Source organism: Gossypium arboreum, chromosome 4 (genome assembly GCF_025698485.1).
Source record: "Gossypium arboreum isolate Shixiya-1 chromosome 4, ASM2569848v2, whole genome shotgun sequence".
Lineage (NCBI taxonomy): Eukaryota > Viridiplantae > Streptophyta > Magnoliopsida > Malvales > Malvaceae > Gossypium > Gossypium arboreum.
Window position 1 is genome coordinate 19506033 of NC_069073.1, and position 13421 is coordinate 19519453.

General features: G+C 35.8%; 2 protein-coding genes across 2 annotated transcripts; both read right to left on the reverse strand.

Annotated features, from left to right (window-relative positions):
• Window positions 1-2875: 2875 nt before the first annotated feature.
• LOC108473137 (cytosolic endo-beta-N-acetylglucosaminidase 1-like) lies at window positions 2876-8239 on the reverse strand. The gene is made up of 11 exons (XM_017774715.2): window positions 7476-8239; window positions 6864-7001; window positions 6522-6631; window positions 6320-6431; window positions 6131-6238; window positions 5153-5265; window positions 4672-4753; window positions 4466-4546; window positions 4334-4389; window positions 4112-4247; window positions 2876-3894 (listed from the first exon to the last, which is right to left on the reverse strand). Exons 1-11 carry the CDS (start codon window positions 7977-7979, stop codon window positions 3124-3126), a joined length of 2211 nt encoding a protein of 736 aa, XP_017630204.1. The 5' UTR covers window positions 7980-8239; the 3' UTR covers window positions 2876-3123.
• Window positions 8240-8957: 718 nt separating this feature from the next.
• Window positions 8958-13421, reverse strand: LOC108459615 (DEAD-box ATP-dependent RNA helicase 18). The gene is made up of 11 exons (XM_017759020.2): window positions 12877-13421; window positions 12412-12648; window positions 11838-12098; window positions 11536-11615; window positions 11334-11439; window positions 11118-11231; window positions 10875-10973; window positions 10538-10627; window positions 10342-10448; window positions 10113-10256; window positions 8958-9659 (listed from the first exon to the last, which is right to left on the reverse strand). Exons 1-11 carry the CDS (start codon window positions 13147-13149, stop codon window positions 9389-9391), a joined length of 1782 nt encoding a protein of 593 aa, XP_017614509.1. The 5' UTR covers window positions 13150-13421; the 3' UTR covers window positions 8958-9388.

A 13421-nucleotide genomic window follows, 5' to 3' on the forward strand; every position in this document is an offset into this window, starting at 1 on the left:
TTCTAGGCCTCATAATAACCATAAAATAAATATTTTGATGTCGGATTTGTGGTCTCGAAACCACTATTCCGACTAGGCCCTATTTTGGGATTTTACAATATCAATTACTCAATTGTACACATTCATTACAAATAAATATAAGTATTTAAAAGTTCGATTCTAATTATGCAAACTTACCTCGAGTTGCTCGAGTGGAAACTATCGACTATTCGTCTATTTTTCTTTTTCTCCAATCTAATTTCGATCTCGGCTTATCTTAATCTATATTATCAAATTCAATACATTCAGTATTCAATCAATTCAATTTAGCCCATAATTCATAATTTGGAAAATTTACACATTTGCCCCTAAATTTTCATATATTTACAACTTAGTCCTTATCACATAAAATTGAAAATTCATGCAATTTAGTACAACCCATGCTTAGCTTAATTTTAACAGAGTCCCTAGTAGCCCATATCTTTTATTAATTCACACTTTTACCCACCTAATTTTACAATTTCTCAATTTAATCCCTTTTTGACATTTAAGTCAAAAATCACTTTACAAAACTAGTTTAACTATCAATAAACTTTCATAATCTATCATTAACCATAAAATTACTCAAGCATTCAACAATGGCAACATGTTAAATCTTTAAGCATTTTGAAATCTAAGGTACGGGCTAGCTAGAATATTAAGCAACAATCTCAAAAACGTAAAAATCATCAAAAAGACCGAGCTAAAACCATTCCTTAATTTACTCATGCAATTTTCAAAACTTATTCTCCTTCTTTAATGGTATATTCGGCCATGGATGTTGAAAATAAGAAAGATGATAGCTTATTCATCTTTTAATTCTTTTACATTTTCTATTATTAATCAATTTAATATATTAACTGTAATAATAACCTTTAAACATTAACTAGCCTTGTCCAAAAATGTCTGCTCAATTATCAAATGGTTTAATTACAACCTAAGGACCTTAACTTTAATGTTCTATAGCTATTTGACACTTTTAGTTAATAGAACACAAGTTTTACACTTTACGCGATTTAGTCTTTTTTACTGAATTAACCATTCAAACAGCAAAATTTCTTTACGAAACTTTCACACTATAATTCTATCATGCTGAAAACTTTAATAACATAATAAAATAAATATTTTAACTTCGGATTTGTAGTCTCAAAACTACTGTTCCGATTTGACTCAAAAACGAGCTGTTATAGTACGGTTTGTTTTTCTCTACGCGCAGGTAAAGTAGATCTCAGTCGTTTGAGTAGTTGATCCAGCATCCAACAATCAATTTTGTATATCACTATTTTGCTAATAGTGTGGCATGTACCTAGTTAAGTCACTTTTGGCATTATACTATACCTATGTGAAATTTTGAGTAAAAGTTTATATATATAATTGGTTACTTAGACGCAATATTTGAATGAGTTAATCAAATAGTTTAAAATGTATTAAATGTTGTAAATGTAGATGGTTTTGGTGAATTTGGTATGGTTGTAATGGGCTTAGGTGAAATATAATCGATAACCTAACTTGTAAGTGTTACTGCTTTAGTATATTGTTAAATAAGGTAATGCAATTCATGATTTTTGTTAAATAAGGTAATGTAATTCATGATTTGTGTGTTGAAGTTTTCATAGGTTAGATAGACATTAAGATGAATGTGTATAATTTTTAGATGAAAAGAAATTTCAGGTCAAGGTTTTTTAGAAACTGTAGAAACAGTATGTTGCGTCGCGACGCGATTAGGGCTCTAAGCCACAGTGTGGCATAAAACTTGGTCACTATGATGAGGCTAAAATTGTATGTCGCATCGTGATGAGGAACTCCCTACGTCACGACATCAAGTTGAAGTTTTGTCAGCATTACAATTTAGTCTTAATTTGACATCAAATTAACATTAGAGCTTTCTTTAGCTTGTATAAGACTCAAGGATGCTTATATGTCATATAATGTGCTTATATTATTTGTATTTTTATGTTAATTGGTATTAATTGAATATAACTTGACTATAGTTGCTCTGACAACAAGTTTGGAACCTCGTATCTTGGATCCGACAATCAGGTCGGGTATAGGGTGTTAAACAACCTCAAATGTTTCGAGTAGAAGATTAAAGAGTTCTTAACAACTAAGTCAACAAGGATGTTGACAAGTTGAATGGGGGAGTGTGTACCTTGTAGGGTTATGATAGTGTAGGTTGTTAAGGGGCCACCCATGTATAAGGCCATGGCAAAGAGGAGAAGAATTTTAGGAAGGTAGTCCTCTTGTATTTAGAATAGTATCCTCATTTCAACCATCTTTATGTTTTCTTGTAGTATTTCTATAGAAATGTTTTAACTTCTTTATAGGATGTTGACAGTCGACAGTTGTTGGGCTAAGCCACCGATTAAGGAATGTGCTAGGTCACCATCGAGGGCTGCCCCTACAACCCATCGATGGTGTGGATAGGAGAGTCCTTTTGTAATGCATTCTATATAATAAAATATTTTTCCCTTCGGAGAAAGGTGAGGTATACTGTGGCATTCACTATGTCGTACAGAAGCATAATGTGGCTTGACACTAATTTGTGGCTTGCTTGGTTTTAAATAAACTACTGAGATTGTTGGCTGACTTCAACGAAAGCATCCATCTAAATACTTTGCGGGCTTGCAACCAAGTGATCAAAGTTGGAATATGTGACTGTAAGGGATAGATCAACAAGGAAGATAGACGGGGGCTAGTGATTGGATGGGAGTTAAGGGACGCGGCGGAGATGGAATTGGTAGCCACGAGCTTGGCATGGAATCGGGTTCAAAATTCAGTTTTCGATTTTATGTAGGAAAAAAATTAAATAAAATTAAAACCATGAAAAATCGCATAGAAGCTGAGAAACCAACTCGAATTCTATAAAAATTCGAAAAATCGAATTCAACCAAAATTGGTTATTACAATTTGTATTGGAACGAGTAAATAATATTATACAATACAAACAAATAATATGAGACATAAAAGTGCATTTAGCACACCTTAACATGTCATAATTTAATTAATTTATTAGTTCTTTAAATGGAGAATAACAATTGACTAGTGAAGGCTCGTACATTCAGAAGTGAGGTAAATACTGATGCTGAGAAACAAAAGTGATGATGTTCATTGACCTTCAACATTAAATTGAAAAAATGGGGCATCATCAAGAACTTGGCTAGCACCACCAGAATCACATGGTTGAATAATATACTTGAGGCTTGAAATGGCAGAAGGGATGATAAAGTCAGATACATAGAAGGCTTCAACTTGTGATTCTCCAAGGTACTCCCCTGCGACTTCAGTTTTGCCATTCCGAGCATTGGGTGGTGCTAGAGCACGGATCTCTAGCTTTCTTCCTTGGGGTCTCACTGCTTGTTTCTTTAGTTTCTCAACATAGATATTGTATCTTGGGAAACGGCTGCTCCATCCATCTTTCAATTTCCAGCTGATCTTAAGACTGAGGGTTTTTGAACCTTGAGAACCTCCCCATTCCACATCCTTACCCTCAACGATCCAGGAAGTTGATGGAGGAAATTCTGTGTTCTGTACCGAAGTTGATATGCTAATGTGTCCAAGCACAGCAAAGTATTCTGCTGGATCCTGGGTGGTTTTTGATCTAGCTTCTGATTTATGTTCACTGTTCTCTGGTTGTTTCCTGTAGCATATGGCGCGGATTTCTGTTAATGTGTATCCATTCATTGAAATGTTGCTCTCTTGTATAACCCATCCTGGAGCCGTTTCTGATTTTGTAGGTTGATGTAGCACAATCGTTTCATCGAATTTGCTAGAGAATTGGTTTGTCTCCTGGGATGCAAGAAGCAACTTCTTTTTTCCTTCCATTTCAGAAGAGAATTCAAGAGAAAGACCCACTTGAGAGTTACCTTCTGATTTTACCTGCAGCAAGTTGTGGCATTCGTGTTAACCAGCTAATATTGAAAGAAACTTGGATTGAAACATCTAGCATGATATCGTTATCAGGTTGCATTCTCATTGAATGTGCAAAATATGCCAGGATTTGATTCCCAAATGCTAACCGGACTGAACAAATATTATATATTGAGAATAATTGGCTAAAATAGAAATCACTTGGTCGAGAATCAAGATAGCTTACAGAATATGTGAAACGAACAGGCAAGCCACCCATAAAAAGCTCTCCTAAAAAGAGTCTGGTTGAGACATAAGCTTTGGCCTCAAGAGTTCCTTTAAATGTGAGGTTTCCTCCTCCACTAAATGATACTTCACTACAGCTGCCATTTATCAACCAGTTCTTAGACCTTGGAACGTTATACATAGCGCTGAATCATTTCAACAGGAAAGACTCGTGCACACTTACTCAACGCGGACATCAATGGTTTTTGAGGTAGGATCATCAACACACTCAAGGAAAGGCTGAAACAAGAACATACAAACATTTATGTTTCTATTCAGACAAGTGAGAGAAATGAGATGTCCATGAGGTTGGTACCTGAAAGGATTGTGAAGAAATGTTGTTCCATTGAGTGCTTAATACTTCTGCTCCATCGATGGAAATATGATTACCACGACCCTGAGATACATATATGCCCGAGGAGTCTGGTTAGATAATGCATTAGTAATTTTGCAGTAAGTTTTACATGCCTGCTAATTTTGAAAGACATACGAAAAGAACAAAGAATATAACATGGTTGCAACCTGATCAAAATTTGAGTAGAATGGCAATACTTTAGGATATTTTTGTACAATTCCCCATGATTTCTCAACTAGAGCCCACCAACTGCAAAAGCCAAGTATTAGTGGTGAAGCTCTTTGAAAAGACTCAAATGAGAAAAGAATTGTACAAATTATGACATAATGTGATCACACCACCATTCACAAATTAAGAATAAATACACAAGCAAATATTTAAGTGCATGTATATATTTACATATACAAACTGCATACATGCAGTAAAGAAACTAAGAATACCAAACCGTATACAAGTCGGAAACACATACAGAACAACACTCTTTAAAAACCAGACTAGGGCATTGCTTTAATTCATGAAGTGGAATATCAACAAGAAATTCTCGAAACTAAAGAGTATAGATCAGAGCATCATTGAAAGGGAAGAGTAGACATATTAACAAATCAGCACTCTATAACAAATAATTATCGACCGGAAGATGTGCAATACCGATTTTGAGCAGTCTGAAAATCAGGGGGTTGTTTTGTTTCATAAACCCATCCAGGAGCAAATACAGCAGCTGAGACATCATCCTTCTTTATCACATCAAGTGCAACATTTGTCTGTTATGGAAAGAATTGTTAGGGATTCAGTCAGTAAAAATGAAAGACAATTAACGCATGAAACTAGAAATACTAACTGGTTGAACTTGAACTGCAGCATGGATTTGATAAAGTCTATGAACTCTCAGGTTGAATGCATTTCTAACAAGCAAAGAGCTCATATTACAGTTGGTCTTGTGATATAACAAAGATGATGATCAGAAAGAATTCACTTTCCTTGTAAATTATTGAAAAATGTAAAGCATACAAGTCAATCAGAAATACAAACAAAACAGGGCAATGGTTCTAGCCACCAAACTGCCATGGAAATTCAGAGAGAAAGAAGATGAAAGCATCACCAATTAGATGCATTAGTTCAGGCACTGATCATAAAGCGGGTCAAAACTCAATACCATGTTTTATTTTCTGTTTGTTTATTGTTACATATGATACAATATAAAACCACTAAGATAGCCCAGAAAAGCAAAGAAAATGTAAGAAGGTATCAACTGTTGATGAAATCACGACCCAACCAAATTTGTGCATCAGTTCCCAACCCTAATCAAGTATGATTAATAAGTGTATAACACTACAGGCTCTCATTTTTTGTTTTTTGTTTTTTTTTGAGAATTTCCCAATCAGCACATTAATAATTGTATCTAAGATCCATATGCAGCTGCAATGATAGTAATGAACATCTAGTTTCTGAAATATTGATATGAGATCAACATCTTTATGAATAAAACGTCATCAAAATTAGAAATGCTAATCATAAATGTTAAGATTGTGAGCTTCCAAATTGACTTTTGAAACCAATCAAAAAGCCAAATTAAGGATATATATATATATGAAAGAAACACTATTGTAAGGTTTGTAAGGAACATACAGTCCATTGGCCACCACCAAATGTTCCCCTTCCAAATACATCTATCCCCAAATAGACATCAAACTTTCTATCACCAGCAACTCTTGCTGAAAGCTTAGGGTAGTCCTCCTGCAAGGTATACAAAAGGTTTTACATGCAACAAAAAGATGAAATTAAGGTTAATATGGATGGTAAAGTTAAAGGAAATACCTTCCATGTATAGTTAATGAAGATTCCATCACTAATATCAAAGAAAGGTTTATTCTTTTCATTCAGTTGGTTTTGCCAGCTAAGTTCTCCATCAATTGTCACACTGTCATACCTGTGTCAACAACAAGTTTAATCAGATAAAATTTTAATACACTTCAAAAAATGTTGCATAATTAAATCACGGCTTCTCCTTTTCACAAACCATATAACCAAAGATCCAGGAAGGGAGGAGTGCATAGTCTGAGTTAAATGGCTAACAAATTCTTTCAGATTAGGAATTTGGCCGATGTCCACTTTAACCTCCAAATTGAGCTGCAAGGAAGCTTTCCTTGGTTAATGACAGCCAATATATGAAGATCCCATATATTAGAGTGACATAAGGAAGAACTCTTATTTATATGATCTAACTGCTATGCTTCCTCCAAAATAGAATCAAACATTCTCTTAATTTCATCTTTCCTTGCCCTAAAAACTTAGTATCTTTGTATGTAACATGGTGCATGTGTGTATGTGCTGAGCTTTTTGATTGTTGTGTAGCATATACCAGCCATCCATCAAAGCCTAAAGCAACAGCGAGCTCTGCCAAGCGTTCAGCATACTTGTGAGCAGACTCTTTAGTGGAAAGCAGCTTCTTGCAAATAGCTGCGCCTTCATCCCATTCTGTGATAAATGTACCCAATACCTTAGATTCCACAGACACAGACAAAAAACATATATAAAGCTTCCTTTAGTCTCTAAAACACCATAATCCAAAGAAAACGAAACAAGCTTTCAAAACACGCTGGATCACCATAACACATGAGCTACACCGGAAATGGTCAGAAACCATTTCTTGATTGAGCAGAAAGAAAAAGATTGTGCTTTTCTATAGATCATTAAAATTTATCGCAATTGTTAATGCAATTTAAGCAAACTGTTCATAAGAAAGCAATTATAGTTAACTAGAACTCTTTTTAAGGCCCAGTGGAGATAAGGAACCTTTCTTTTAGCCTAAACCCATTTCCTTACTTAAGCAAAATATATATTTAGAAAGAAAAATCATAAATTCATACATCGCCTGGCTTTATCAATTGAGTCAGCTAAACCCACCATTATTCCACTTGAAATAAGCCGAATTAAACACTTTTCAATCAGGAAAAAAAATGAGGGAACTGACCTTAACTCCATGCCTATGAGCAGTATTGGTCCAACAGGGAGGAGGCAGGGTGACCAAATTATGAGAAAAATAAACAAAAACATCGATCAAATACCAGTGCCAGATGGCGTAAGCGCCGGAATTATGGCCACCCTGGATCCACTTATCATCGACGTAGCCACCTTGCATGTCATGGCAAACCAAAAGCCTGGGCCTTGGAGGCAAAGCTGAATTGGGGGGATGGAGAGGAACAGTGGATTTATTAAAAGGGTAGTGAAAAGAAGTAAAGTAAGAAGCGGAGTCAAGGTCTTCAAGGGAGTTGATGGGGTAAGAGATGGGAATGGAGGGCTTTGATGGGTCGAAGGGTGGTGGTGGGGGATCGGAGTTGTGGTCATCGGATTGATTGGGCATGATTTTTGCGATGAGATTGGTGATGGGTTTGAGGATTGAAGTGAAGAAATTGTGGAGATATAAGAGAGTTCTACGGGTTTTAAAGAGACGGAGAAAATAGAGGAGGCGAAGCATTGACTTGGGTGAACATGTGATGTGAGTTTGAAAGCTAAATTTCAAGGTGCCTTCATGTTAGTTTGTTTGTTTGACCATAGGAAATAAAGCATCGGAATTTAAAGGTAGACAGCTGCTGCCTTTTATAGCACATTGATTGGTTGCCTTCTTCGAAACACATGTTGGGATTGGATGATGGGGCATGGTCCCTGCATGCATTCAGATATTAGCAGATCAAGTATACGATTGTTTTTCATGCACCTAATAATTGAAGATGCAACAATGAGATGTGATGTTCATATATGCCCATTTCTTTTTTGTGAGCGAGAGTCCACCTCGCAATGCTCACAGTTCAGCAAAACTGTGACCAATGGATCTCTGAGATCCAACAATCCAACCTTCATTATGCCCCTGCTGCTCCGGGGTTTAACGTTTTTGTCACTAATGTTGATATGCCTTCCTTTTCAAAAAACAAATATGGATGTGTTGTCTTACAATCTCATAAAATTGAAGGCATATCACACAAATAAGAAAACAGGGAGGCTAAAGAGTATTGTCTCGTGAACCTCAATGGCATGTCTTAAGACATACTAATATTGAAACAAAAGTTATTAAAAATAAAATTAGATCTGTCTCAAAACATGAATTTCCTATTTTGAGAAATAATGTTGAAATTTTATGAAAAGAGTTGGGATTTAAATCCTAAACTCGCATTACGCTTTGCTTAACCCCTAATTAATTAGATTATAATTAATATGTATTTATATGATTTTATTATATTGTATATTGAGCACATTAGATATGAGTTACTTCAGAAACATAATATGATGTCATACATTCAAATCAGATGTAGATGTCAACTTTAGTGTCTATCCGCTATATGCACTACCAATGATAAATCTATGTACTACAATTATAAATCCATGTTCCATATATAACTTCGACTGGTTTTAGGCTAAATTTAACTAGTATTTTTTTTATTAAAATAAAACTGTGACATTTTTCTAAAAAATTACTTGGCATCTCCAATTTTGACTAATGATTAAACTCGCGGCAAAGAGGTACATAGGTAGGTAAAAGTAAAACTCTTTCTGCTTCTATTTTTTTTAATCGCTAACACTCTAAAATCAAATGTATAAATCTGGTTCCCCTAACATACACATTACAATAGTTGTAGTGACTGAATCAACAAAATCAAATGTGAAATAAAGAAATTCAGAGATTGGAACAATTATATAAATTCAGACATATCAATATGCTGCGCGTCTACTTTCCATCACTTGAACACCAAAACTCTACTTTCCAAAATCCATTGTTAAAAGAGCTGTAGAGAATTGGTCTTCTAGAAAAAGTAACGGCCGTACGCCTCAAGCTCTTCCTTCAGAAAGGAAAGGGCAAGTCAAACCCTGCAAAACTACATACTTGAAAGTTCAAACTAAATCTTCAGTTCCTGTCAACTTTGCAAACTCAGTTTCATCAATAGCCCCCTTTTTTAGTTTCTTCAATAGCCGATATTCCCGGGTCAATTCCTCTTCATCTTCAATGGTTTGGGCAGCACGTCTCTGTTTAGCAGTTTTCTTCTTCATGACAGGGGCGGCAGCGTATGTGGCCCTTTCGGGTTTCTCAGGTTTTGATTCTTGTTGCTCTCGTTCTTTCTTTGTTTGTAAATTTTTCTTCCTCTGTTTCTCACGAGATTTATCCCTATATAATTACCATAATTAGCAACTAGAAGATACATTAGATGCGCCAGGTATTGGTGAAGATAAAAAGGTTGGTCTTTAAAGGCCATAAGTAAAATGTTAATTGCTCAATTGAAGCTTAATTCAGGTGGCTCATGCAGCCACCCTGAGAAGTGGCATTAAGCAGGTCTAAGTTTCAAAACCTACCATCTTACATTCCTTCCCTTATCACAAACTGTGGCATCCTTTATAAGAAAAAGTTAACAGCTGAATCATTCTTAACATGGTTATCATATTTGTCCTCCAATAGGATTCCAGGAAAAAAAGTTACAATTGAGATTCAGTTGGGATTTCTACCAAAAAAGGAATCAAATAAAGAAGCATAGATACTTAAGAAATTTCATTCACACTAATTCCAGTCAAACCAGTTAATCTGTTCAACAAGGCATAGTTGGAGATTCTGAAGAGGTCTTACTTAAACTTGATATCGTCCATATTGATGTTCTCAACTGGAGTGAAACCCTCAGTGGAAAGCGAATGGTGCTTTACCTCAGGCATAGAAGGGAGCTGCAATAGACCATATCCTGTGCCTAACTTTCCAATTTCAAGTTCTTTCCATCTGTCAGATAACAATATTAATTTACACAGAGAGAGTAGAAGACAGGCGGCAGCAAATTAGAGAAAAGGCAAATCAAAGTTAGAACCTGAAAATATAAGAGCAGTGATGCTCTTTGTAGGCACGAATAAAGGAAACAAATGCTCTAAGCCCTTTCTCCATCACATCACGGTCTTTCAATGCAGCGGACCGTATCTGAAGCAAGTTTAAGAAAGAAAATTGATAAAGAAATGATAATACAGTACATGTAGCAAAGATGTTATCAAAATACAAATTTTCTTTACCTGAGGAACAACATCAACAACATCATCTATGCATTTCCTTTCTTGAAGAGGAACCCTTCTTATGCGCAAAAATTCTATATAAGCTTCCTCCTAGAAAAATGCCTCAAATTCGATCAAACCATTAAAATGGTGGAAATAAACACAGTGATCTACATTAAAATTCCAAATCAGAAATTAAAACTTTCTGTATAAGCTTCCTCCTAGAAAAATGCCTCAAATTTGATCAAACCATTAAAATGGTGGAAATAAACACAGTGATCTACATTAAAATGCCAGATCAGAAATTAAAACTACAAAAACCACACACTCAAACAAGGAAAGATCGCATATAATGCACCTTAGGTAATAGGAAAACAATGGCACTTCCTTGTCTACCCAAACGGGCAGTTCTCCCAACTCTGTGAACAAATACATTTGGATCTTGAGGGGGATCATACTGCAAAAGAACCAAGCACATAGGCCATAGACATCTATCATCTATCAGAAATTCGAGCAAATACTAGCAGCTAGTAACCTTGATTTAATTTTCTAAGTAGGTATGTATTAGTAAATTTAAAATGCCTTTTGGATATTAAGCAACCTGTACTATACAATCAACACCAGGAATGTCAAGTCCACGTGCTGCAACATCAGTACATAGAAGAATGCCAGTTGAAAGAGAGGTAAATGTAGCTAATGCTTTCTCCCTGGCAGTCTATAGAGCAGCAAAAGATTAAATACATCAGAATACACAACAATTAGTTCACAATTTCCAAACTTATTAATGGACAAGCCATACTGATCTCCGTTATTTTACCTGCTTCATCTTTCCATGTAAAGCAATTAATGAGAATCGCTTCAAAGCATTGAGACGTGGAAGAACAACTCCCCAGTAATCAACACAAGCACAAGTCATGAAATATCTGCATAAATAATTAAATCGTATGGTAACCAACAAAAACTAATTGTCATTTTCTGTAAAATAAAAACCATAGAGGGAATCTTCATGCATAACCTACACTATAACTTTTTTAGATTTGATCTTTACGAGGAGATCAACAAGCTGTGATGCTTTCTTATCTGCTTCACATTCCAAATACTGCAGAATGAAAATAAAACACTTTTACAAATAACTGGAAATTCAAATACAATTTGAACTGCTCAAAGAAAATTGATTTTAGAACATGTCAACATGGTAAAGTTTTTTAAAGAAGTTGTGACTGAGGGAAAATGTAAAGTGATATAACAGCAAAGCCAATATTTAATCGAGTAAAGAACAAAATTATAAGGGTAACTGAAAATAGATGAAAGTATAGTATACCTCAAGGTGAAGGCCTGAAGGTGTTTTCGATGAGGCTAATTGCTCAGATGAAACTGAAGTACTCAGTGACTTCGTCTCAGCTCTAACTTCAACCCTCACTGGATTCCTCAATCCCGCTTTAGATAGCTCTTCAACTGCCTCCGTTTGAGTAGCTGAAAAAAGACCAGTTCTACGAAGCTTTGGCAAGCGAGATATTATATAGTTTATCTGCTTCTGGAATCCCATATCTAGAAGCCTATCAGCCTCATCTAAAATCAAAATCTGTACCAACCAAAAGGGCAACAGATAATTCAATAGCGTGTATGAAATGAATACCATAAAAAAATAGTCATGTTTTTTCATCAAGTAAAGAAAAGTGTGATCAACAAACTTAACATTCCACCAAGCTAGCTAATTACTATTTAGCTGTTGTTAATATATGATAGCATTTCTTTCTAACCTTTGACATTAAATTGTGAGAATAAAATAAACTATCAATAGCATTGAACCAACAGTTGAGCACATTTTCAATATAGAATTTCTTACTTTCCATACATGTTAATAAGATAACAACAGTTTGAATAAGAATGACAACCTCAAGGTTACGAAAATCCAAGACAGCCATCCGGTCCATTATGTCATACAGTCTACCAGGCGTGCCAATCAGTAGATTGGCTCCTTCATCCTCGATTTTCTTCACATCTGCTTTCACCTCAACACCTCCAACAAGAAGCATAGACTTTACATTGGGCAAGGTAGAAATGAAAGGCTGTGCTACATTATATATTTGCGACGAAAGCTCCCTCGTAGGTGAAATAATTATCCCCATTACCTGCGGAATATTCAAAACTTGATAATAAACTAATCTTTAAATCAGGCAATTTCAAGTATATGAATAGGAGCCACTGGTTTATCGTTTCAAATATGAAGAAGAAAAATAGAGAAGCTTTGGCTCTAGTGTTCATCTAATTTTCTCAGCAGCCAAACATAAAAGAGAAAATAATACAAATTAATGACAAAACAGTAGGGGAAAAATTATTTTCAGGGAGTGAAAAAGAACCTGATGACGTTTGGGAGGAGAAGACGAGGATCGACGCAGAATCTCTACAATAGGGATAAGGAAAGCTAGGGTTTTTCCAGAGCCGGTGGCGGCGTCGACGGCTACGTCCTTGAAACTGCATAGCAGGGGGATAGTGGCGGCTTGGACAGGAGTACAGAATTTAAAGCCAGCTTGCGATAATGCTTCGAGAACAGTCTCAGAGAGAGGCGGCTTCAGGTCGGAGAAGCGCGTGACGGTTAACGCGCTGCCTGGATTCTGTGTGTTGGAGTCCATTGCTGTGTCGCAGTTGAATTTACCGCCGCTTTCGATTCTTTTAACGAACTTACTTATAGGATCCGAACCGTTGTGGGGTAAAGTGGTGTTTCAATAGAACTTGAATCCGCCGTCGTTTCGGTTTCGAATGAAAGAAGGGCTTTGGGACGGAGATGGGTTGGTAGTGTTAGAGGCTTTTGTAAATTTTGGTATGGAAGAGAGCTTTGAGAGGGGTTGGCCCATTCTCCAAAGTACAATCATTAATCAGATACCAACGGTTACCATCAAAATCA

Excerpts from the sequence above, each read along its gene's own strand:
- LOC108459615 (XM_017759020.2), bottom strand. The coding sequence starts at position 13,149 with ATGGACTCCAACACACAGAATCCAGGCAGCGCGTTAACCGTCACGCGC. Across the intron at positions 10,628-10,874 it reads TTGTTTTCCTATTACCTAAG|GAGGAAGCTTATATAGAATT; the intron begins GTGCATTATATG and ends GCATTTTTCTAG. Across the intron at positions 9,660-10,112 it reads ATGGACGATATCAAGTTTAA|GGATAAATCTCGTGAGAAAC; the intron begins GTAAGACCTCTT and ends GTAATTATATAG.
- LOC108473137 (XM_017774715.2), bottom strand. The coding sequence starts at position 7,979 with ATGCTTCGCCTCCTCTATTTTCTCCGTCTCTTTAAAACCCGTAGAACT. Across the intron at positions 4,547-4,671 it reads TCTACTCAAATTTTGATCAG|GGTCGTGGTAATCATATTTC; the intron begins GTTGCAACCATG and ends TATGTATCTCAG. Across the intron at positions 4,248-4,333 it reads ACCATTGATGTCCGCGTTGA|CTGTAGTGAAGTATCATTTA; the intron begins GTAAGTGTGCAC and ends GATAAATGGCAG.